Genomic DNA, 27,433 nt, shown 5'->3' with positions numbered 1-27,433 from the left:
CTGAAAGGGAGGCGTGGCGTTGAGGAGCGTCGTGAGCAATATCATGTCAAGGCTGTGCAAAGGCTAAAATAGTATATTTCGCACCTAGAGCGGAAAATGAAATTTTTCCGGCTCGAAATCGGTTTTCAAGTCCGAGGCCATAGGCCGAGGACTAGAAATGATTGAGAGCCGGAAAAACATTTTTGCCCGTGGTGCAAACGATATTTTTCGCCACACTACAGGTATTGCTGACAAAATAAATAAAGAATACAAAATGAAGAATACTCGTTAAGCTATCGTACCTATCTCTTGATTTTAGTGGTAGAAGATTTGCAGTCAGGATTTCAGATTCTTTTAAAATTTCACTTGGAATATCACGGGCGTCGTCATCTTCAAGCATTTATGAAAATTCGGAATGCGCTAATCAACAATAAATAATTTAATAAAAATGGTTGCGAAGCGAATGCTGAATTAGTTTGATTCGAAATTCGAACTGAAATAATGGCGACTTCAGATGAAGAAAGTTGACACTCGCCCGATCTAGCAGATAACTTATTAACTACGGACTTCCATGTTAGCGGCTGGAAAGAGTACTCTTTCCGGCCTGGGCCGGAAAGAAACCTGTTTCTTACGTCAGACGAGAGTCGTCTGCAAACAAGGTCTTTCAGATCTACATAGGGACTGGAAAACAGATGCTTTCTGTACAGTGTGGCGAAAATAAACTTTCTACTCAAAGTTTTTCGATTTGTATATCATCAAGCTATCAAAATGTAAAAGTTTTCTCAGGAAAACATTTTTTTCCGAATATTACTTCTTGAGATATGAGCGTCTGAAGTTTGAATTTTTGGGACAGACCATTTCAAATTCGGTTGGAGATAAATCCATGAGATTTAGAGGATAGATTCTTCATGATATTGTTGATCTAGTAAAACAAAAGTATTCTGAAAATATCAATTTTTAAGATAGTTATTAACTAAAAATAACTTTTAGTTGAGTTATTTTAGTTTAGTTTTTGGTAAATTGAATAACTTTTTCAAAAATTGATATTTTCAGAAAATTTTTATTTTACTACTAGATCAACAATACCATGATGAATCTATCCTCTAAATCTCATGTACTACTTATATCTTCCCGAATTTGAAACGTTCTGTCCCAAAAATTCAAACTTCAGGCGCTCATATCTCAAAAAGTAATGATTGGAAAAAAATGTTTTCCTGATGAAACTTTTTCATTTTGATAGCTTGATGGTATATAAATCGAAAAACTTTGAAAAATACCACGAGTAGAAAGTTTATTTTTAGCCTTTGCACAGCCTTAAGTAATGAGCTGCAACACACTGGAAGCTTTTACTCGCAGAGCGGAGTGGAGCGGGGCGTCAAACTTTGGAACAAGCTGGTTTGTTTTTTGGAGCGTCTACAAGCGGAGCGTCACAGTGCGAGTGCCAGTCTGGTCTACTCTTGTACTCTTCTACTCTACTCTTCTAGGCCCTTGACGCTTGACGCTCAGACGCTTCCTGTGTGTATCATGAACGCTCTGACCACGCCCTGCCCCGCTCTAGAACGCCGCTCCGCCTTCAGTGTATTTCTCTCGCTGATGACAAACATACATGTGTGTGTGTGTGTGTGTGTGTGTGTGTGTGTGTGTGTGTGTGTGTGTGTGTGTGTGTGTGTGTGGTGTGTGTGTGTGTGTGTGTGTGTGTGTGTGTGTGTGTGTGTGTGTGTGTGTGTGTGTGTGTGTGTGTGTGTGTGTGTGTGTGTGTGTGTGTATGCTAAACATGCATGAACATGAAAATCGCCAGCGTTGGGGTTGACGCGTCTCTAGCTGGTGCACAAGGAATCTTCCTTCTGCCGGTGTTTTTGTCTCACCTACTGTACTTATGCATGTGATCATAAATTGAATCTTCATTTTAAAACTATTAATTATGATATAAAGGATATCACTTCGTTATTATATCTAATTGAATAAATGTATGTATCTTGGTTTAAGTGCAGTAGCACATACTTATATTCATTTTTTGTAAAGCTTTTTTGTATTGTTTTTGGCAAATAAATTTATTCATTCATTCATTTTTGGCAAATATCGAGACAGGCTGCTCAAGACGGGTCGTTACAGCCGTCACATAACCTATAAATTCATTATGACTCATTGGATTTTTATGTTGTATGAACGTTATGGTGACGGATCAATTGGAAGTGTTGGCTATTCTATTGCTTTTATCTAATGAGTCATGGAATCTAATGAATTTATAAGTCACGTGCTCTAGACGTTACGGCTCTAACCACGCGTCTCGACACGCCGCTAAAGTAATTACACCTTTAGTCCCCAACTATACGAGCGTCATAGACCACTACCTCCGTAAACAAAGCAGTAGTGCATTTGTGTGACGTCAGCACAGGTAGGGCTCTTACACCAATAAAAATTCGTTGATTTCAGCTGATCTATATCAGCTAGTGTTTTATTGGTGTAGGAGCCCTACACCAGGGCTCTAATACCAATAAAAATTCGTTGATTTCAGCTGATCTATATCAGCTAGTGTTTTATTGGTGTAGGAGCCCTACACCAGGGCTCTCACATCAATAAAAATTAGTTGATTTCAGCTGATCTATATCAGCTAGTGTTTTATTGGTGTAGGATCCTACACCAGGGCTCTCATACCAATAAAAATTCGTTGATTTCAGCTGATCTATATCAGCTAGTGTTTTATTGGTGTAGGATCCCTACACCAGGGCTCTCACATCAATAAAAATTAGTTGATTTCAGCTGATCTATATCAGCTAGTGTTTTATTGGTGTAGGATCCCTACACCAGGGCTCTCATACCAATAAAAATTCGTTGATTTCAGCTGATCTATATCAGCTAGTGTTTGATTGGTGTAGGAGCCCTACACCAGGGCTCTCACACCAATAAAAATTCGTTGATTTCAGCTGATCTATATCAGCTAGTGTTTTATTGTGTAGGAGCCCTACACCAGGGCTCTTACACCAATAAAAATACGTTGATTTCAGCTGATCTTTATCAGCTAGTGTTTTATTGGTGTAGGAGCCCTACACCAGGGCTCTAATACCAATAAAAATTCGTTGATTTCAGCGGATCTATATCAGCTGGTGTTTTATTGTGTAGGAGCCCTACACTAGGGCTCTTACACCAATAAAATTCGTTGATTTCAGCTGATCTATATCAGCTAGTGTTTTATTGGTGTAGGAGCCCTACCTGTGCTGACGTCACCAGAATGCACTATGGCTTTGTTTACGAAGGTAGTGTAAACAAACACATTGCTTGTTTGTCAAAAGTGCATTGACGCGTTTTTTTCGTCTCGTTTACATTTTGAATTGTCTCTATGGAATCAACACTGCCAGTTGTATATGAATCACCCACCTCATCGACGGGCTTGCTAGGGGTGATGGAGACGGTCTCGTTGAAGCAGAGGCATGCGCAGTAGTGCCGATTGGCGTCCACGTCTGTCAGCACGGAAACGAAGAAATGAGGCTCCTGACGCTCGGTCGACAGGGCCCATCCTTGCGGTTGGCAAAACTGACAAAAAACATCAACAAAAACGGCCAATTTAGTTCAAAAACTTTATTGAAAAAGAAGAACAAATACAGAATTACATAAGTGAAATAATACTATCTTACACGAAACATTAATTGCCCTAAAATGTCACCGATATGTGTTGAAATCAGATCCCTATCCAATACAAAAATATCGTAAGACTACAGTGAATACTATGGTGAGGTCCACGCTGTAATGGCAGGCTGCTGTGACATCTATAGTGAGGTCCACGTTATAATGGCAGTGAAGAAAGATGGGAGAAAAACGTTGCCAAGTCTCTCCATTTTGCCACTGAGTGTACACAGCTGTTACTCAATTCATCCCATTAAATTTGATCTAATAATAATTATTATCATTTCCTTGATAAAATAATCAATTTAATGTCAAATCAATCAAGACAATATATTTTTTCATAGTTTGATTAAAAAATTCGCTTTCATAACAAACTGAGATCAGATTTGTATGTTTATACAAACCTGAAATGGCGGCTAATTTAAAAAGCTGTGATACACCAATCTGAATTTCAAAACAACAGAAATTGAGTTATTTGGTAGGTATTCTATTTCAATTTATTTTTAAAATAATAGAAAAATAGAAATCCTATTTAAGATAAGTACCGTAATTTAAATTGAAATAATTCTGAAATAACCTTTCATTATTATTTATACCGGTACGATTAGGTCTAACCTTTATGTGTAGGCTAACTGAAGCATGGATGAAGTCTAGGATGGTTAGTTATCAACCTTTAAAATGTCATTTCAGGTATTTTAATTTGTGTTTCTCATACGGTAATGTCTAAAAATTATTTCAGTGTTTCAAAAATACATTTTAAATCAATTATATACGACTTGTGTACTAAAGTATTTTGATAGAATGAAGAAAAAAAATGACGGCTGAGAATTGTTTGTTTACTTTTGTACAGTCACTGTCAAAAGTAAAAATAAAATATTCTGGCAAACGGACAACATTGCAAAGCTAGAGAGAGATAGCACTATCTGTTTTGTTGTATGATAGAAAAGGACAGCAACTGTATTGTCAATCGTACACTGCCATTATAACGTGGACCTAACTATAGTAGACGCTACTAATGTTCCTCTTTGCAGAGTCTATTCAGATCCACGTTATGATGACAGTATTCAATTAACAGTTATCCTTGTCTATATTCGACAAAGCAGATAGCGTTATCCTTTTCCCACCTCCTCACAGTTGCCAAATCGTTTCTCAACAATATAGAAATATAACAAAATATTTAATCTCAATCATGAAATTTCGTCATCTGATCATTGAAGAATATATTTTCTTAACGATTGAAATATGATTGTTTATTTTGAACAAGGATGAACCGGTAATACCACATCATATAATTATACCGGTATCAGCTATCCTCAATAGAAGGCAGTGGCAAGACAGAGAATCGGCAACGCTGCTCTTCTATCTTTTTCCATTGTCATAATAACGTTGACCTCACTCAACTGCTGACTCTTGTTAATAACAAACAATTCTATCTCAAATATATTCTATACATCAAGAACATACATGTTCTCATGTTTTAATAATGTCATTGGAAATTCTGGTAGTTCTTATTTTTCTTCACAGCCTACAAACGATTTGGCAACCGTGCGGAGTAGGAAAAGGATAACGCTATCTGCTTTGTCTTATGACATAGGATGACAAGGATAGCAAACCAATGTAAGTCAGTTTAACTTTATAACGTGCATCTCTCTTTTGATAAAGAAATGTTAATTGAAACAATACTAGTAGTTCTGTGAACAGTAGACCTCGCGCTCAGTAAGTTACATTGACCTGTTGTTATGTTTTCTCAAAAAATAATAAATAATTTATCAATTAAAAATGTCTAGAAAAAATCCTAAATAACAAAGAGCTTTCTGTCCTATCATACCGTGACGTGTCGTCCCGGAATGTGACTGTGAGCGCTGTTATCAGGTCTGGCTGCAACTGTCTACAACGTTGATGGAAAGATACATTTTCAAGATATTCCATGTTTTTGAATGGGTAGTATTATAGTCAACTGTCTACTAACTTATAAATGGAAAGATACATTTTCAAGATTGTAATGTTAGGAAAAATATTGAAAAATGTCACATTAAATATTATCAGTTAACTTGAGAGAGAATTGATTTTGTAGTTCAAACTTGTCGATCTTACCGCCAAAACAAAATTTTAAACTTGCCGCCTTTTAATGTCAATAAATCAGGTTGAATAAATGAACTCGTTTGAATTGTAACAATAGTTTATTTAATTTTTTATAAAGTTTTGACAGTGTACAAATTAAATAATCAGATTATAACTTAAAATTTAACTTTTATTTGGTTGATACATTGAATTATATAACTCAGATTTCAGTAGCATTGAGATTTAATTGCTCCAGGTAAAGGAAGTTTATAATATATCCTGTTTGTTTCAGTACCTTTTTTCACCTGAGATTCCACGAGTTAGAACAAAAAATTTGGTTGCTCCACATTTATTGGTAAAATTCTAATTAATAGCTTATTATTTCATTTATTTGTTCAATTAAACATAAAGTAGAAAATTTGTTTGTTAATGTAACTTTTGAAAGTGTCAATTTAAATTTTTTAAGGTGTTTAAAATTAAAAGTGGAATCTTAGGCTAAATTCACGTGAGTAAAAATTAATTAATCTAATCTATTTTCAGAAAATCAGTAAAATTTGTTCATTATTTTAAAAATTAGGTCTTGTCAAAAAGAAAACATATTTCAGAGTATAGGTTTGATAGTAATAAGTTTTTTATTGTGTAACATTCTTTTATTTTGTAAACTTGAAAAGTTTTCAATAAAAGTAATCAGATGCAATGTATTTTATTTATTGCCTACGCATTGTCAACTTAATGAAAATAGTAAATTTGTTAGTTTAGGATCCAGAGTAGAATGATGAATATTTTTATTAGACAAAGAGGCAAAATCCTTCTTGGAAAATAAGAGTATCAAATGATTCTATCTCTGAAGTGGGGTTTCGGTGCCGATACAATAATAGTAGACACACGAAACGCCCCAAATGGCATCCCTGAATGGGGAAAATCGAAACAAAATATTCACAAAGACCACAAATAATAAATGTTGAAACTTGAAAAGTTCATGGTTAGGTTAGAATTTGATAGTGACGCTAAGAGATACTTTGAATGATTTTGACTAGGTTAGATTACAAATCAGTTAAGTTCATTGAGTTGAAATGCGAGGTAAATTATAGAAAACATTGTAAATGATTATATCTGTATTCAAAATACTGCGTTCTGATGAACAACTATCTACTAAGAAGTAAGACGAAGACATCAACCAAAATGGAAAAATTGATTCATGAATCTGAAGCGTCCAAAGATACTATAATGGTAGATGAATTAGAAGATAGGGAAAGTACAATGCAAGAGTTTGATACATCCAATGATACTATTGTATTGAATTCAAGTGATATGGAGTCGCAAGAACAACTGATTTTGTTGGTTTCCTCGATCAAAACGATAGGAATTGTAATAAACCTGAACTACAAGAAGTTGATGATTCAAATTTAAAGATTTCAAATGATCAAGTCAATAATTCAAACAATGATGCTCAACAAAACATTGAAGATTCTATTGCTCAATCTAGCGATTCACTTTATAATGTAAATTCTAAAATTGATATCTTGATGAAGTTTCTTGAAGAACAAAACAAAAGTATAAAAAATGAATTAAAAAACAAGATGAAGCAAAAAATGAAATTAAAAATGAAATTAAAAGTGAAATTAACAGTGTAAAAAATGAAATTAATGGTTTAAACCAAAAACTTAACAGACAAAATGATAAGTTGATGAGAAGTTTAATGAAATAAAAGCACAGTTTCAAACAATAAATCAGAAAGTTGAATGCCAGGACAAGAAAATTGAGAAGGTTAGGTCAGAACTAGACAAAAAAATTACAAAACAAGAAAGTAGGTTAGATCAATACTGTATGAAAAATAACAAAGAAATCGAAGAAATGCAGGTCAAAACTAAAAAACTTGAGGTACAAGTAGGTCAGGTAACCGAAACAATGAACAAAAATACAAGTCAATTGAAAGATGAAATTAATAATATTAATGAAGAGATGGAAAATGTTAGGGCTAGTGTTCACCAACAATCAGCCATGCAAATCAATTTAGAAGATAGGATCACTAAGAATCTGAATATTTTGGAAGTTAGGCAGAACGAAGAAGCTGTCAAGGTCTGTACCTTACAGTTGAATGTAGAGAAAAACAGTGAAACAGTTGATAAATTACAGAAAAAAATCTCATCACAAGTGAACTTTGTACCGCAAGTAAATAATTGCTTTCCTTCTGACAAATACGAATTTCAAATGTCGATTGACAGGAGAAATCCTATGAACTTCATCAATAGCTTAACTGAATATTTATCTCGTAACCATATTACTGAATGGGGAAAAATAAAAAGTATTTTGGACAATAATTTGAATAAAACTTATCAACAACAAGAATGGTGGGATTTTGTAAAAACCGATATTGACAGTTTTGAAAGTTTCAAAAACAAATTCATCTCGAAGATGTGGTCGCAAGACATCCAGAAGAAAGCACGACAAGAACTTCAATTTGGAAAATACATCATTGGTAGTAAGTTAACTTTAAGTGAATATTTTATTTCCAAATTTAACATCTGTAAAAATTTAATTCCGGCTATTGACAAAGACACAATTTTTGAAATGTTGAAAAATCATTACAATGAAAATATAATTACCGCTGCAATTGTCAGAAATGTAAAGAATGCAGAAGAATTTATTAAGGTGTTGGATGCATTCAGTTTATTAGATGAATATAGGGTGAACAAAAATCAAAACAATCAAGAAAATCAAGATAAGAATCAGTCAAATGACAATCGAAGATTTGATCAGGTAGGACGCAATAATTTTGATAATAGAAGAAATAATAACAACTTTCAAAGATCAGGTTATCAACAACGTCAGGAAGATCGTAGACAATCAAATAATGCAAACATGAATCAAATGAATCAAAACATGAATCAACCAGGTAATTTTCATCCTAGAAATCCAATGATGTTTCCGCAGCAGTTCAACTACCCGCCGCCTGGATATGGAGCATCACAAAGAAATACATCACAAAGTACAAATAGTAACAAACATCCTTTAAACTAAAGGATGAACAACGAAAAATGATTTCTCCTGTTAGTTCATTAAGTTCAGGGTTTACCAATGAAAATTCAAATGAAAATCTAAGTAAAAGTTCAAATGAAAATTCTTCAAATATAGACAATCAACCTGTATTGAAAAATTATGAACGAATTTTAAAAAAGAGAAACTTTTGCATTTTCCAAGAATTATTAGATGAACCGGACATGCCTATAAAAGAAAACTATGAACTTGTCGAAGTAAATGTTAAGATTTGTAATAAAGAATTTATGTTAATTATAGACACAGGATCTGAGGTTAGTGTAGTAAATGAAAAAATAATTAAAGAATTGAAAGTAAATAACTCTAAGAATTTAAGTATTGTTCCAGCTCAAAATATTAGTATTGTAAGTGCAACTGGTATAAAACATAAGAAAGTAAATAAGCAAGTTATTCTAGATGTAGGGTTTGAGAAGATGGAATTACCAATAGTATTCTTAATAGTTGATGATTTAAATACAGATTTAATTGTAGGTTGTGACTTTCTAAAAGAAATAAAAGGTATTGTTAATTTCGAAGAAGAAAAAGTAGTGATTAAAAAACTAGAGATACCTTTCATTAAGAAACCGATTTGTAGGTATGGACAAATTTTCAATATCAAAGTCAATGCTGATAAAAGAACTAATGAAGAAATTTGGGATGATCAAATATTAAATATACGTCATAGTTTACAGAATGAATCCAAAGATCTAGTAGAGAAATTAATTGATGTGTTTGATTCCAATAAAGATGTATTTTCTGATTCTCCAGGCTCAGCTAAAGGATACGTTTGTAAGTTAAGAATGAAAGATGATATAAAATTAATCAAGAAAAGTTATCCTATTCCTTATAATCAAAGAGATGCAGTAAGGGAAGAGCTCAACAAAATGTTATCTCAAAAAATCATTGAACCAGGCTGTTCTGAATACACTAATCCAATGGTTGTAGTTAAAAAACCGAATAATAGTATCAGATTGTGCTTAGACGGTAGGGAAGTAAATAAATTCATATTGAGAGATTACACTGAGCCAGAACCGATTGATAGCTTATTAATAAGATTCAACCAATGTAATTATATAACAAGTTTAGATCTAACTCAAGGTTTTAATCAGGTAAAATTAGATGAAGACAGTAAAAAATTTGTAGCATTTAACGTATTTGGACAAGTATATCAATACACGCATCTTCCATTTGGACTCAATATCAGCTCATCTGAATTCATAAAATGTTTGTATAAAATACTAGGAGAAGATGTTTGTCAATTCATTATCGCCTATGTCGACGACTTAGCTATTTGTAGTAAAACACTTGAGGAACATATTCAAAGACTTGATCTCTTATTTAAAAGATTGAAAGAAGGTAATTTAACGTTAAAGTTGGCTAAATCTAAGTTAATTGCAGATAAAATAAAATATTTAGGATATGTAATAAGTAAGGAAGGAATTGAACCGGATCAAGACAAGTTAAGAGTAATTAAAGATTTTCCAGAACCCAGTAATTTAAAACAACTTCAATCTTTTCTTGGATTTTGTAATTATTATAGAAAATTTCAAAAGAACTATTCGTACTTAACAGCTGAATTTAAGCATCTATTGAATAAAAATAAAAAATTTATTTGGACTGATAAGGAAAGAAAAGTATTTAATGAAATAAAAGAAAAATTCATTGATTGTGTAATGCTCAGACATCCTGATTACAATAGAGAATTTATTATGAGTACTGACTGTAGCGATATAGGTATAGGTGTGGAATTATTCCAAGAGAATAATGAGAAGGAACATGAAGTGATAGCTTATGCTAGCAGGAGTTTAAATAAGAGTGAATTAAATTATTCTATTTGTGAAAAGGAGTGTTTATCAGTATTGTTTGGTTTGCAAAAATTTCAGAATTACTTTGGAGATCGTAAAATAATAGTAAGAACAGACCATAAAGCATTAACCTTTATGAAAAAATGTAAAGTAGGACACAGTAGAATGGGCAGATGGATTTTAGCATTGCAAAATTATAATATTGAATGGGAATATATCCCAGGTAAAGAAAACATTGTAGCTGATATAATTTCAAGAACCGACTTTGAGGGAAATTTAGAGGTACGTAATTCAAATGAATATAAAGTTTTTAATATTATTAAAAGTGATAAGCCCATGAATGAAATAATTAAGAAAATAAAAAATACACAGTATACTGATCCATGGATAAATAAGATAAAAGATAAAGTAGAAATGGGTAACGTTCAAATTTGTAAATACTTCACTGTCCATGAAGACTTATTGTTCTGTAGAAAAACTACTAAAAATAATTATTGGAAATTGTGTGTGCCTTCTGCACTTTATGAAGATTTAATTATGGAAACACATTATAGACAAGGTCATGTAGGTATTTCTAAAGTTTGTAGATTTTTGCAAGAAACATTTTATATTAAAGATTGCTATAAAATGGTAACGAAAACTATTAAGTATTGTAAGTATTGTCAGTTGGTAAAAACTTCAAATGAGAAAAAGTTACTCGATATAGCAAAATATTTATAGATGTATATGGTGAATTACCAGGAGGTCGATATAAATGGATGTGTATAATATTAGATGGGTTCACAAAGCATGTAAAATTATATCCGTTAGTAAGAGCAAATAGTAAGACTTTAATTAAAAAAGTAGAAGAATACATAAAAGAATTTGGTAAATTTGAATACATCATCAGTGACAACGGTACCTGTTTTCAAAGTAGAATATGGAAGTCAGAAATGGAGCGTCTGGGAATCAAACCTTACTACATTTCTATGTACCATCCTCAAGCTAATCTGAGTGAGCGGCCGTTAAAGGAAGTAAACAGGATCTTACGCACCTATGTTCCAAAGGAGAAGCATAATACTTGGTACAAACATCTTGATAAGGCAGAATACATCATTAACTGTAACTTTCATGAAACACAGGACAGATTCCAGTAGAGATGATGATGAATAAAAAATTAGGTCATTTAGTTTTCAAAAGTATTAGATTTCCTCCTGATAATAAATTTGAACTAGAACCCGAAGAACTTAGAAATAGAAGAGTATTAATTAATATAAAAAATAAAGGAGTAATCAGAAGATTTAAACAGAATATGAGAAATAAAAATCCATGTAAAATCAATGTAGGTGATCAAGTCTTGATAAAAAATTACATTCTATCTAACAAATTGAAGAAAATATCTGCGAAACTGTGTGCAAAATATAAGGGACCGTATGTTGTAGTAAAAGATTTAAGAAAGGGTTGTTATGAACTTGAAGAAATAAAAACTGGAAAAATTTTGAAAGTAAATAAGTTTATGATGAAGCGTTTTTACCATAAAGATGATTAATTTTTCTAAACTTACGTGATCAATGGCTTGAGAATCATTCTAAAATAAAAAATATGCAATTGAATACTATAACACTTTGTTAAATCAACTGTAGAAAATGAAACTTTGTTTAAAATAATGTAATTCAAACAAATTTTATTGAGTCATGAAATCTATTGTATTGGTACTGTTGTTTAGTATTCTTGTTGGTATGTATTAGTATTAGTAATTATTGATTTATAATTGTATTTTGTTTGAGTAAGAAATCCTGACCTTGAAGTCTTAAGGGATGCTCATAAATTTTGTGTAATGTAATTTGTGCTTATGAATGACCATGTAGCTTGTGTTGGTAATACAATGATTTAAATGACTTGATGAAACGTATTTTGAAAGTTTTGGAAAATTTATAAGTAATATTTAAATTTCATTGTGTTTAAATTCCTACTTTTATAGTAAATTCATAAACAAATGATTGACATTAATGATTAATAAAATAATGAATGTTCAAATTAATTGGAAATAAATTGCTGAAAACTATTGAAACGATTTAAATAAAGGAATAAATAATATAATATTGTTGTTAATTGATATATTTATTCTATATTCACTTGTATTCAGTAATAATAATGTGTACGTACTTGAAATAATAATATTGTTTAATTAAAATTGATTCATATGCTATTGATCACTAATATCCTATCTAAATATTTAGTATAACTCTTCTGTCAATATTTTATTTTATGATTTACTTGAAATTTGTGGATAAATTCATGAACTTACAATATTCATGATTCATTTTGTTTGAAATATGACTGACGATTTATCAACTTAACTATATTTTTGAGTAATAGTCAATTCTAAAACTTATCTTTTAAAAAATATATATATATTTTTTATTCTTATTAAAAATTTAAATAGTAATTTTTTATTCTTAAATGCTCATACATTCTTGACGTGAAAGTGACTACTAGTGCATCGAATAACACTGCAACGTATAATACAAATGTGAATGATATCTTCGAATCTTCAATATTCTACGACAACGAAATTGCTGAAAATAAAATGGTAGTGGTATGGAACTTCGTCGCAGAACTTCAAGCTGAGATGTGGCCTAACTCCATTCCACAGCGTAAAGATGTCATTCCACATAGAGAGTGTTCCAGAAATTATAGTCACAAGAACTTCAAGATTTTGCATTGCAAGAAACCTTTACCTAAAATTTACCTTACCTTAAAAAAGCTATTCCTTTCTAGATATTGGCAACAGTGAATCCTTTCTAGCAACTCACTCCGTTCCTTAAGTTAATCCTTTCAAAATTTTCCACTTGCACATAATGCAACTACAACTACAAATAAAAGTGCTATCTAAACGAGTATGGACATGTAAAAGTGAGAAGTAAAAGAAATGAGTGATTAAAAAATAACGAGATGTATCTACGAATGTGCCTGCAAATGAACTTTCATCTTCGTCTAAATCCAAAAATGTTCCAGTTGTAAAAAATTGTTAAAATTGATCTTCGAGATTCGCATAAAACCAAGTTTAATGGATTTTTGTAACATTTTCATCTAAATCCAAGTCTAATGGATTTTTGTAAACAATGTTCCTGCTTTACAAAATGTCAAATTGATCTTCAAAACTCGTAATAACTATCGAATAAAATAGTTATTTCTACAAGAACTTCTATCAAATGAACTTTCTCATTGATGCTAAAAAAAAAAAAAAAAAAAATCATGACTGAAATCTACAATATCTTCAAGTTATTCACGATATATCTACAAGTTATTACTGCATAAGATGTGTCTGAAATCTGTATGCTGATATATTATCTTCGAGAATAAAAAAGAAGAAAAAATCACTCCTAAAAATTTTAGAAGCACTAAGAAAAATGAAACGAGATGTTTGCGATGTCTACAATTTGTGACTATAATTCTTCAATGATGACTGATGACTACAATTCCATGGTACTTCAAGAACGAGTTGGTCTACAAGAACTTCTAGAGTTCTATACTGCTACCATCTTCGCATTCATTGGAATAAAAACATTCTTCATCATCATTGATCATCACATAAAACATTTCATCGCAAAAAACATTCATCGACGTAAATATATTGAAAGTGTCTTCATATATTGAACTATTCTTCGTAAATAGACTATAATTGAGTATGAGTATTTGAGAATGTTTTTTATAACATGAATATATCCACTATACATCATTGATTTATTCTATATTTGTTTTGTATTCTAATAATCTATATTCATTTATTATTAACTTATGGAATTTTATTCTTACAGTTTGACATTTGTTTATATCTATAAGGTATTCATTTTGATGAAAATTTCAACAAAATACATTCTAGATTGTTATGCATAAAAATGTAACGGAAATAATTTTGTAATTTTCTTATATGAATTAATAATCATTTGAATATTTTTGACATACTTAAATTTTGCTATGAGAATTAAATGCAATTGCTTTATAAAAAAAAAATAATTATTTCAGTATATTCGATGTAATAATCTTGATTCAGAATTTCTATACTTTGTGTAATTACACTTATAAAAAAAAAAAAAAATCAATTTTAAATTTTTTCAAAATTGAAAATAATTTTTTTTTATTGTTGAAGGCGGGCATTTGTAATGTTAGGAAAAATAATGAAAAATGTCACATTAAATATTATCAGTTAACTTGAGAGAGAATTGATTTTGTAGTTCAAACTTGTCGATCTTACCGCCAAAACAAAATTTTAAACTTGCCGCCTTTTAATGTCAATAAATCAGGTTGAATAAATGAACTCGTTTGAATTGTAACAATAGTTTATTTAATTTTTTATAAAGTTTTGACAGTGTACAAATTAAATAACCAGATTATAACTTAAAATTTAACTTTTATTTGGTTGATACATTGAATTATATAACTCAGATTTCAGTAGCATTGAGATTTAATTGCTCCAGGTAAAGGAAGTTTATAATATATCCTGTTTGTTTCAGTACCTTTTTTCACCTGAGATTCCACGAGTTAGAACAAAAAATTTGGTTGCTCCACATTTATTGGTAAAATTCTAATTAATAGCTTATTATTTCATTTATTTGTTCAATTAAACATAAAGTAGAAAATTTGTTTGTTAATGTAACTTTTGAAAGTGTCAATTTAAATTTTTTAAGGTGTTTAAAATTAAAAGTGGAATCTTAGGCTAAATTCACGTGAGTAAAAATTAATTAATCTAATCTATTTTCAGAAAATCAGTAAAATTTGTTCATTATTTTAAAAATTAGGTCTTGTCAAAAAGAAAACATATTTCAGAGTATAGGTTTGATAGTAATAAGTTTTTTATTGTGTAACATTCTTTTATTTTGTAAACTTGAAAAGTTTTCAATAAAAGTAATCAGATGCAATGTATTTTATTTATTGCCTACGCATTGTCAACTTAATGAAAATAGTAAATTTGTTAGTTTAGGATCCAGAGTAGAATGATGAATATTTTTATTAGACAAAGAGGCAAAATCCTTCTTGGAAAATAAGAGTATCAAATGATTCTATCTCTGAAGTGGGGTTTCGGTGCCGATACAATAAAAGTAGACACACGAAACGCCCCAAGATGTTCGATGTTTTTGAACGGGTAGTATTATAGTCCACTAAACAGCTGATGACCTGATTTATCTATATATATATATATATATATATATTATATATATATATATAATATATATATATATATATATATATATATATAAAAGCGAAATGGCACTCACTCACTGACTGACTGACTGACTGACTGACCTACTGACTCACTCACTCACTCACTCGCATAACTAAAAATCTACCGGACCAAAAACGTTCAAATTTGGTAGGTATGTTCAGTTGGCCCTTTAGAGGCGCACTAAGAAATCTTTTGGCAATATTTTAACTCTAAGGGTTGTTTTTAAGGGTTTGAAGTTCGTCTTTTAGCATATATATTCTTCTTCTCCCAATCTCTTAATTATAATTGAAATTTCCATATCATATGTTACTACAGAACTATAATCTAGATAGAGTACCCCTTCGAAACAGTTGTTAACTGGCAACTAAATTAATAATTTTGTCAGGTTGGCATTAAGTTGAGTTGACTTTGTTAGGTTTGCACCAAGTTGAAGATTTAAATGCATTTATCGCGGAAAAATTGACTGGGCACTGCTGCTTCAATCCTGGGAATATTATATTACTAGCCGTCAGGCTCGCTTCGCTCGCCATCCGTTTAGCCAGACGTTTAGTCTGGACCCCCGACTGGATTGTCCTAAAATATGAGAAATGAAAAATGCAGGCGAGCGAAGCAAGCCTGCTGATCTTATTTTTGGACGATACAGTCGGGGGTCCAGGGGGGCGGAGCCCCCTGGCTAGACGGATATGGCGAGCGAAGCGAGCCTGACGGCTAGTGATGAATAATTCTATAGTCTGATTTTTACTCCGATATTGGCGTATGAAGGAGGCTCCTTTTTCCTTTTATATTATCCTTGAAATGCAAAATTTCAAAAAACCTTGTATATAGGAGGCAATTAATTTACATAGGTACTAAAATAATAAACCTCATTCCAAATCAGTTTCTCATGGACAATAAGATCAGTGGAAAAATTAAACTGGATATAAAAAACTGGACATACAGTAATTTCTTCTTCCATTTAGATATATGACTCGAGATTTCTGCTCCAGCATTGTTTTTTCATCAGTTTTTTTCTTTTTTTCAGTGGACTCGCTTACCTTTATTTTGAGTACCTATTCCTCTGTTTTCTTCCTTCCCCCCATTTCTCCCTTCCTTTTTTTCCTTATTATTTCTCTTCTCTTCTTTGCCTGCCTATTACATGGGAAACCATAGTTGGCTAGGTACCTTCCTCTCTCTTTTTTTTTCTCTTCTCCAACACACCCAAACACTAAGCCCATTGTTTTTTATATTTGTAACATTTTATTGTGTTTTATTTGTTTCGTAAATCTTTGTAATTTTGTTTTGTCTTGATTTGTGTGTTTTTAATAAATTGAAAATTGAAAATTGAAATTGAAATTGAAATATACGTCGACGCGCAATTTGAAAAGGAACATACCTGTCAAATTTCATGGAAATCTATTACCGCGTTTCGCCGTAAATGCGCAACATATAAACATTTAAACATTAAGAGAAATGCCAAACCGTCGACTTGAATCTCAGACCTCACTTCGCTCGGTCAATTAAGCTATATTGATTTAGAATGTATTCTCATCAACCTCTCTATGGTCGTAATAAATAGTGCACATACGAAACAGAGAATGAAATCAAAATTATTTCATAATGTTGAACAGTCTTAATAAAGTACTGCGCACTGCACAGGTGGGAATTGAATCATATCCGGGTGCATTGAATAAACCGCTCTGGCACTCTAGTAACAAACTATTCAAAATGATATTGTATTTGATCATCTATCTACTGTTCTTACAAGCGTTTCTTTCCTTCCATTCATTATTGTTACATTTATTAATTTTCAAAGTTTTCAGATAAAATATTAAATTATAAATTGAAGTATTTCTTAGAGTATTAATGGAAGATATATCCTTAGAAATCCTCAACAAATAGACAATTGGGAAGTATAGAGAATAAATGGAAAATATATCCTTAGAAATCCTTTACAAATAGACAACTGGGAAGTATAGAGTATAAATGGATAATATATCATTAGATATCCTTTGAAAAAATTGACAATATAGAACTGGGAAGTATAGAGTATAAATTGAAAATATATCCTTTAAAAAATGGACAATTTGGAAGTATTATTCACACGAAAAAATCAATAAATCTATTACCTACATTATGAGTTGTAGATAAGTGTGAAATTGAAATCGAACAAAACAAACTAAAAGAATTCAAATGAATTGATGTAAGTTTAAAACATTTTACAAACTTGAAGATAAAATTCAACTTCTCTTAAATTGAAATGAAAGTTAATAGAATTGATGGTGATGTGAAATCCCTCCATAATAAGAAAACAAAGATATTGTCAAATTTCACTAAAAAATGTTTAGTGAAATTCATTATGAAATGAAGGTTATTGACATCGTAAATTTTGCGATTTATCTTTTCAGACAAAAATATTTTATCAATCTAATTTGTTTTCAAGTGATAAGTGATAAATTAAACAGGAGGCAAAACGTTAAACTTCATTTTACTTTTTAATAATGATTTTTTATTAAATTCAAAAGAGTCTGTCAATACTAAGTTAGTTAGTATCTTATAATAATAATATTATTTTTTATTAGTATTTTCTTTTTGAAATTAAAAGATGAGCAATTGTTTGGTGTTGAATATTTTTCAATTCAATTCTATAATAATGTTGATGTCTCGAATCATGGATTGTTAAAAATTAATACAATCAAGAGAACAAAAAATATATGAATAATTCAAGTGGAATTTTTTTCTAGTGAGTTTTTTAAAACGGAACATCAAATTCAATCGGAACGTAGCAAGCAAAACAACTCCTAAAATCTACTTTCAAAATTAACAGATAAAAATAGCCAAAGCTGTATTTATATTATGAATGAGAAGAAACTTACGCACGTGCGTTCGAGTGTGTATGAAAGAGAGAGAGAGAGAGAGAGAGAGAGAGTGAGAAAGCGCGAAAAAGATGAATAGAGAGAGCAAGAAAGAAAGAAGGAGATATCAAGTGAAAATTAAAAGAGAGTTAGTAGGTGTATGAATGCAAGAGAATATCTGGGTTTCTTTTCTTCGAGAGATCAAACGTCCATGCCATCGGCGGGATTCGAACCCACTAACAAGGCGGTGCTAGCAGACCGAAGTTTGTAAAGCACCTTACCACTAGACCACTACATCCTAGCTTATACATTTTTTCTGAGGGTGATGCCCACATGGGCTGTAGGCTTGTGCGTGGGTAATGAGGCGGATGGTAATGAGAGATAAATGGACCTTCAGTTTTAGATGGGCTCCGAACCACCGGGAATCTATTTTACAACTCATGAGTCATATTCAGAGGAGTTGGCAAATTCATAATAACTGACAATCAATAAATTTTACTAAATATAGGCTAAAGAGTTATAGAACAAAATGAGGATAAAACATAATTTGAATTACAATAGTATAATAATAAATTGTACCCACATAAAATACTCTAGTGAGGTCCACGTTATAATGGCAGTGTTTGATTAGCAATGGTATTGCTATCCTTGTCTATCATTCAACAAAGCGGATAGCGCTATCTCTTTCTCGCTTTTCTCTGTTGCCAGATCGTCTTTTAACAATGAAGAATTAATAATTAATTTACAAAATATTTCATCTGAATTATGAAAATTCATTAATAATTATTGAAAAATATAATTCATTGCTTAATAAAATATAATTGATTATTTTAAACGAGAATGAACAGTTAATATTACCATAGAGAAACGATAGCATAAGTAGATATCCCATGGTATAAGGCGTTTATGTCGTAATTTTCTATGTTAACTCAAGCCGATAGTCCACGTATTTCTTTTCCTATGCAGCTGTGTGACGCTGGTAGTCTCTCAAATTGTGCCGTTCATACACTATCACCCCAACAAAACAGTAAAAATTGACAATAATCGATAGTAATCGGCTTGAGATAACAGTAAAAGTTGCGACATAAATTCCCTATACCATGGGATATCTACTTACGCTATTGTTTCTCTATGATATTACATCAATAAACCTGTATCAGCTACCGTCTATAGAAGGCATTGACAAGACAGAGGATCGGCAATGTTGTTCTCCTATCGTTCTCCACTGTCATTATAACGTGGACCCCACCATAGAGTTTGAACAGATTCATTCTTGGAACTGAATATTCAAGAATAATATGCTTTCCATAAACACTCTACTGGAGAATGAGAATGAAAAAAGATATATATATATATATATATATATATATATATATAATATATATATATATAATATATATATAGAGAGAGAGAGAGAGAGAGAGAGAGAGAAGCTGGGAATAGTATACGTGGGTGTATAAATGCATGCATCTATCAAGGATCCTTCCCTTCGAATGAAGATATGAAGTTCCCTATCCTATCAAGTACATTCCACCAATTAAAAGGTCACTGTAACGCTCAGTTTTTTTGATGAGATGAACACAGACTTCTTTCTATTCGTCTCACAACTCTCTCTCTCTTTCTCTCTCAATTTTCTGTATCTTCTATCTTCATCACCACCTAATTATCGCTCTCATCTGTCAGTCTACTGCTACAGTAATTTGAGGCCTGTCAGGGTTTTGAATAATAGTCATTCTAGGCTAATTATTAAACTAAAATTCAAATTATCATTAAAATAAATGTACGTTACAAAAAATTAATAGTACACAGATGGAAATAAATAGGAACTTGCATTTGTTCAAATGCTAATGAATAATTATTATTAAACGAAATTCCAAATGCTATAAATCACCCCGAAGACTTCTGCTACTGCAAATATTGACAACAGGGTGAACAGCTAGATGGAAATTCCATGAGCGCTACTAAACCTACTATTCAAAATTATTTGTTTGAATAATTCAAACATTCTATTTGCCAATCAATATGGCAATGACCATTCTCACACTTATCAATTATTGCCTGCCGATTCAGAATTTCAATTCAGAATTTAATTATTATTAAACGAAAATTCAAATTAAATGCTCTAAATCACCCCGAAGGCTTCTGCTACTGCAAATATTGACAACAGGGTAAACATCCCCCGGTCTGACAATATTTGCAGTAGCAGAAGTCTTCGGGGTGATTTACAGCATTTAATTGGAATTTCGTTTAATAATAATTATTAATTAATAGTACCCTTTTTTCAATTTATTTCACTACTAGTTTTGGCTGAACTTGCCATTATTGGAGATAGCTAAAATAAAATAAAAGTAATAGTAATTAAACTTTTAATTAGCCCTATCAGAATACTTTATTTTTTATTTTCTGCTAAGGATAAATCCCTGGACTTGTGAATTGGTAATACAGGTCTTTAACTTTACTTTTTATAAATTAGAAGTAAGTGTTGTTGGGCTCTATGACAGAGAAAAAAGATAAATAAACCATTCTTTATTTTATTTTATAACATGACGATGGTGTGATCACCGAAACTAGTTGTTGAACTATTTTAAAGTTTTTTTAAAAAATAAAGGGTGCTTCAAGATGTTTATATTGTTTTTATTAATTTAAAAAGTACCTAGTCAATGTGAATGAAGGGTTTTTAGAAAAAAGATAGCATAAATACGTTATGCTATCTTTTCTCTACAGTTCTATTCACAATACCGTGGTCGCGTTCACACTAAGGCCAGGCGCACACCAGTTAGTCAAGGCAAGACAAGACATGATCAGACACGTTTAGACATACTTCACATAGTCGCTTATGACGCAACACACACCGATTAGTCATTGCAATTAGACATGTCTTCATAAGCATATATGTGAAGTATTGTGACTAAACGTGTCTGATCATGTCTTGTCTTGACTAACTGGTGTGTGCCTAGCCTTAGGCCACACGCACACCTGTTAGTCAAGACAAGACAAGACATGATCAGAAACGTTTAGTCAAAATACTTCACATTGCTGCTCATGACGCAACTCACTCTGATTAGTCATTGCAATTAGACATGTCTTCATAAGCAGCAACTATGTGAAGTAATGTCACTGAACGTGTCTAATCATGTCTTGTCTAGACTAACTGGTTTGCACCTAGCCTTAATGATTGTCGTTAGACACTCACAATATTGTCACGCCAATCAGAATGTCCACCGTTTGGCTATTTCTCACTAACAGCTGGACTATTCTGAGTGTCGTGACGATATATACTGTCGGCCGACATTCGGCAACTGTGAAAACGATCATTGTAATGATTGTGATTCAAAATTCTATCTATTAAACATGGCTTTATTGTACGTTACAAAAAATTAATAGTACACAGATGGAAATAAATAGGAACTTGCATTTGTTCAAATGCTAATGAATAATTATTATTAAACGAAATTCCAAATGCTATAAATCACCCCGAAGACTTCTGCTACTGCAAATATTGACAACAGGGTGAACAGCTAGATGGAAATTCCATGAGCGCTACTAAACCTACTATTCAAAATTATTTGTTTGAATAATTCAACATTCTATTTGCCAATCAATATGGCAATGACCATTCTCACACTTATCAATTATTGCCTGCCGATTCAGAATTTCAATTCAGAATTTAATTATTATTAAACGAAAATTCAAATTAAATGCTCTAAATCACCCCGAAGGCTTCTGCTACTGCAAATATTGACAACAGGGTAAACATCCCCCGGTCTGACAATATTTGCAGTAGCAGAAGTCTTCGGGGTGATTTACAGCATTTAATTGGAATTTCGTTTAATAATAATTATTAATTAATAGTACCCTTTTTTCAATTTATTTCACTACTAGTTTTGGCTGAACTTGCCATTATTGGAGATAGCTAAAATAAAATAAAAGTAATAGTAATTAAACTTTTAATTAGCCCTATCAGAATACTTTATTTTTTATTTTCTGCTAAGGATAAATCCCTGGACTTGTGAATTGGTAATACAGGTCTTTAACTTTACTTTTTATAAATTAGAAGTAAGTGTTGTTGGGCTCTATGACAGAGAAAAAAGATAAATAAACCATTCTTTATTTTATTTTATAACATGACGATGGTGTGATCACCGAAACTAGTTGTTGAACTATTTTAAAGTTTTTTTAAAAAATAAAGGGTGCTTCAAGATGTTTATATTGTTTTTATTAATTTAAAAAGTACCTAGTCAATGTGAATGAAGGGTTTTTAGAAAAAAGATAGCATAAATACGTTATGCTATCTTTTCTCTACAGTTCTATTCACAATACCGTGGTCGCGTTCACACTAAGGCCAGGCGCACACCAGTTAGTCAAGGCAAGACAAGACATGATCAGACACGTTTAGACATACTTCACATAGTCGCTTATGACGCAACACACACCGATTAGTCATTGCAATTAGACATGTCTTCATAAGCATATATGTGAAGTATTGTGACTAAACGTGTCTGATCATGTCTTGTCTTGACTAACTGGTGTGTGCCTAGCCTTAGGCCACACGCACACCTGTTAGTCAAGACAAGACAAGACATGATCAGAAACGTTTAGTCAAAATACTTCACATTGCTGCTCATGACGCAACTCACTCTGATTAGTCATTGCAATTAGACATGTCTTCATAAGCAGCAACTATGTGAAGTAATGTCACTGAACGTGTCTAATCATGTCTTGTCTAGACTAACTGGTTTGCACCTAGCCTTAATGATTGTCGTTAGACACTCACAATATTGTCACGCCAATCAGAATGTCCACCGTTTGGCTATTTCTCACTAACAGCTGGACTATTCTGAGTGTCGTGACGATATATACTGTCGGCCGACATTCGGCAACTGTGAAAACGATCATTGTAATGATTGTGATTCAAAATTCTATCTATTAAACATGGCTTTATTGTGCACAGGGTTTCAGTCTATAGTGAGATTGACGTTATAAAGTCAGTGGAAAAAATTATGGTTTCTTAATTTTTTTTGAAACCTAACCTAACCTACCTATAGTAATAGGGCAAGGAAAGTAAAAATAGGAGAGCAAGGTTGCCAATTTCATTTGACCACCGCCTTCTATAACAGATAGCTGTCAGTGAAACCATGGAGAAACTATAGCATAAGAAGATATCCCATGGTATGGATTGTTTATATTCAAAATTTTAAGCCGATTACTATCGATTATTACTGTTTTGGCCGGTGAATGTAAGGGCTGACACTACTATCCTATTATATAGGATAATAATTATTCATCCTTGGTTTTTTATATTTGTAACATTTTATTTGTTTCGTAATTCTTTGTAATTTTGTTTTGTCTTGTTTTGTGTGTTTTGAATAAATTGAAATGATGAAATTAATAATATTAAGCGAGCAATTTCTGTATTTATTTATACTATACTATTAAACGAGCAATTTCTGTTTATATATTATGTCTGTATGTCACCGGATCTCTAAAACGGCTCTAACGATTCTCAAGAAATTTGGAACACAGTAGGCTTATAAAATAAAAAATCGACTGCACTAGGTCTCATCCCTGGGAAAGCTCGCTGAAGGAAATTAAAAGGATAATAATAAATTATTCATCCTTGGAAAAACAGCTGATAATTTCGTCATATGCCTATAATGCATGTGTGTGAGACTGAGACAAAATTATGACTATTGCAATCATTCAGGTATTTAGTGTTGGTTGCACAAAAGCGGGTTGAATTTTAATCCTGATTAATTCCAGGAGAACCAATCAGAGAAGCCGTCTTTTTAAAATGGACTCTGATTTGGTTCACGCGAAATTAATCAGGATCAAAATTTAACCGGCTTTTGTGCAACCGGGCCTTTGTTAGAGATTTTTGCATTCCATTTTCTAATATTTTTTACTCCAGAGCGAAGCTCGGTCTCAATACTAAACCACGCTTACTTGTAGATATGGTTGCATTTATCATAATGTGTTTCTTACGGGGTTTAAACGAACAGCTGACATTTCTCTGTTTAAACTCAGGGCCTTCGAACGGCACAGTATGAGAGACGAGGTCCCAGTGTCACACAGCTTCACGAATAACAACTGCTAGGACTATCAGCTTGAGTTGACAGTGAATTTTGGAACATAAACACCATATACCATGGGATATCTTCTTATACAATCGTTTCATGGTAGAATAGAATAAGTTTTAATGTAACCACCAATGTGTGGTATCACCACACATGATACAGAATCAACACAATATGATACAGTATCATCTCAACTTGATACACAACACTAAAATTTGATACAAAACGTCCAAACTTTGAATGAATTCTAAAACCATGGGATATCTTCTTATGCTATCTTTACTTTATGGTGGAACTCACCCATTCAATGCCTTCGATAAACGGTGTGTCACTCCAGTCTGTTTTTGGAAATCGCTGCAGAATTAGTCCATTGCTCTGACCACTCCCTGGAACAAACCCAACAATATTACAATATATTGAGAACTAAATCAAAATACGATTACGTAACTAAGCGTAATCTTGTACATATTTAATATTTTGTTCAATAATAGAGAAATATTTTTGGGGAATCTATCAAGGTATTGAAAAACCATGCTCGGTTACGAACGACTGTATGAGTTTTTGCCTTTTTCTTGAGAAATGAATAAATTATTACTCTGACTCATTCTCTTGAAATTCTCTGATGAATCACTATGAGTGCTTGATTTTTATCGTGCGAGTTGAAAAATAAGAATTAGAGTTGAAAAATGCAGAACTAATTGGTATGGTAACTGAAACCGGATCCATGTGGTTGAAGGTAGGGATTACAAACCACCATATACTAACCGCAAAACCATAAGGTATGAAAACATGATAGAAGCCAAGTTTTACATGCAAGTAACTTCCAGAAGCATATTCTGGCTAGGTTACAAGATCTGGCGATTTCAAGTGATCATAACCCACTTAGCTTACTTCAAAAACGGTTTCAAGTTTTTAAATATAGAACAAATTAAAATGCCACAACAAATCTTAAAATTTGTTTTAATATTGTAAAAAATTTGATTTATGTGAGAATACATAGAAAATTATGCTAATGAATAAGTAGTTGAAACAATTTCAAATGAGGTACATTATTTTCTATTAATATGGATATCTAACACAGCTAACGTGCTATGACAGCCGTAAGGCCCTTTGACGGCTTAAATGATATTATATTCAGGCAAGGTGAACTTCCGTCAGGGACTCCCCACCAATAAAATCATATGAATATTATTATTTAACCTTTACTACGATAAAGATTATTAATTTTTGGTGGGGTATAAGGTAGTAATGTAATCAAGAGCTTATTGTCAATGTGATTCATTGGAAAGAGCATTTATCAGCTAGAAGATTTTTTGATGAAAACTTTGCAAGACTGTGACGATGCCTACAGTTTATGTATTATGTTTTTAATTATTTGTCACGATCTATACAGGAAGACCTAGCCTTGATTTCATACAACAAATATATAGATAGGGTACCTACTGGTAATTTTCTATAACAATTAAAAATTCAAGTAGCACTATTAAAATTATTTATCATTGACTAGATTTTTCTGTTCAATAACTTACAGACACGCAGTCTATTATTAGAAAAAGAAAAGAACTGTTTACAAATAGAATGGTCTGCTTCAGAGTTTTCTTCAACTAACTTAAATCTTAATTATAGCTAAGATGTTATCTCAATAGGCTGAATTCTAATGGCTATAACCCATTAGAATTGCAAGAGTAAAAGTTGGCGAGATTAAAGCTTGAGCTAGTTTATAATCGGTTAAGAAATTTTCATTTTTGTAAACTATCAAAATGAAAAATAATTTATTACAAATGGAACACAAATGAGAAAAAATAGTCTACCTATGAAAGCAAAATTTGCACTAATCTATGCTTCTACCAAAACATTATATCATAACAATAATGAGCATATTTTTCATGACTAGCCTACTGTTTTGTAGTTTTGTAAATCAGATTAGATTTACAATTTTTTTATCAACAATTCAAGATACTTTTGAGTTGAATTCAAATTGGAAATTATTGCTGATTATTAAAACCTTTGAAACGTTTCATTACAACGAGTATTTTTGAAAAAAATACTCAAAACATAATTGACAGCTTAGGAGGAAAAAATACGACAATAATAATGAAAGTTGATAAAAACTAGTCTAAGATTTGGCTTTTAATATTTGAAATTGAGGAATCTGCAGTAGGATTAACATTGTACTCTTTGTTTAATGAGGAGTTAGTTGTTGTTAACAGTATTGTCTAATTATTAAAAACGGGAACTGACCTCTATTCTACAAAGGGTGAGCTATTTTTTCAAAATTTATATTTTAGCTCAAGGGTAGTTCAAGTAGCATTTAATAATTTAGAAAGGTTCATAAAACAAAAATTTTATTAAATTTTGATGATAAATGAGAAAAAGGGGTACAAAGGTAGGCTTATAAGTTGATACTTTCAAGTTCAACAAATTGATAAGCAATGTTCTTTGTGTTTTCTTATTGTTTCATTGTCAGAGTGATTAGGCTACTACCTTGTCAAACCATTATCGGTTCTATGTTATCACAAATCAAAACAAATAGCATTTAACCGCTTGTATGCCGCTTGGTAATGATTCGTTCAAGCTCATATAATACAATACACGGTTGCTCATATACAAAACACTAATATTTACATAAATTGAATACAACTTATGTTGTATGTTTGGCTGAATTTGAGTATCTTGAAAAATATACTATAAAAAATTGTTAACAGAAAACTGACATGGCAATAATTTTACAGGTGGTCATTCACAAGAAGAAGGTTGAAATATCAATTTGTGAGATTATACAGAAAAAATCAGGAGCAATAACAATAAATTATTTCAAAT

At 31.7% G+C, this 27,433-nt stretch overlaps 1 protein-coding gene across 1 annotated transcript in view; it reads right to left on the bottom strand.

Moving 5' to 3' along the window:
* The window catches only part of LOC111049769 (myotubularin-related protein 13), a 146,339-nt gene that overhangs the window by 118,638 nt on the left and 268 nt on the right, over positions 1-27,433 (bottom strand). Inside the window, 2 exon segments of the mRNA XM_039439411.1 lie at positions 3,355-3,510; positions 24,914-24,999. Of these exon segments, the coding sequence (XP_039295345.1) occupies positions 3,355-3,510; positions 24,914-24,999 (242 nt within the window).

Source organism: Nilaparvata lugens, chromosome 12, assembly GCF_014356525.2.
Source record: "Nilaparvata lugens isolate BPH chromosome 12, ASM1435652v1, whole genome shotgun sequence".
Classification (NCBI taxonomy): domain Eukaryota; kingdom Metazoa; phylum Arthropoda; class Insecta; order Hemiptera; family Delphacidae; genus Nilaparvata; species Nilaparvata lugens.
This window is presented reverse-complemented; position numbering and strand designations above follow the sequence as displayed.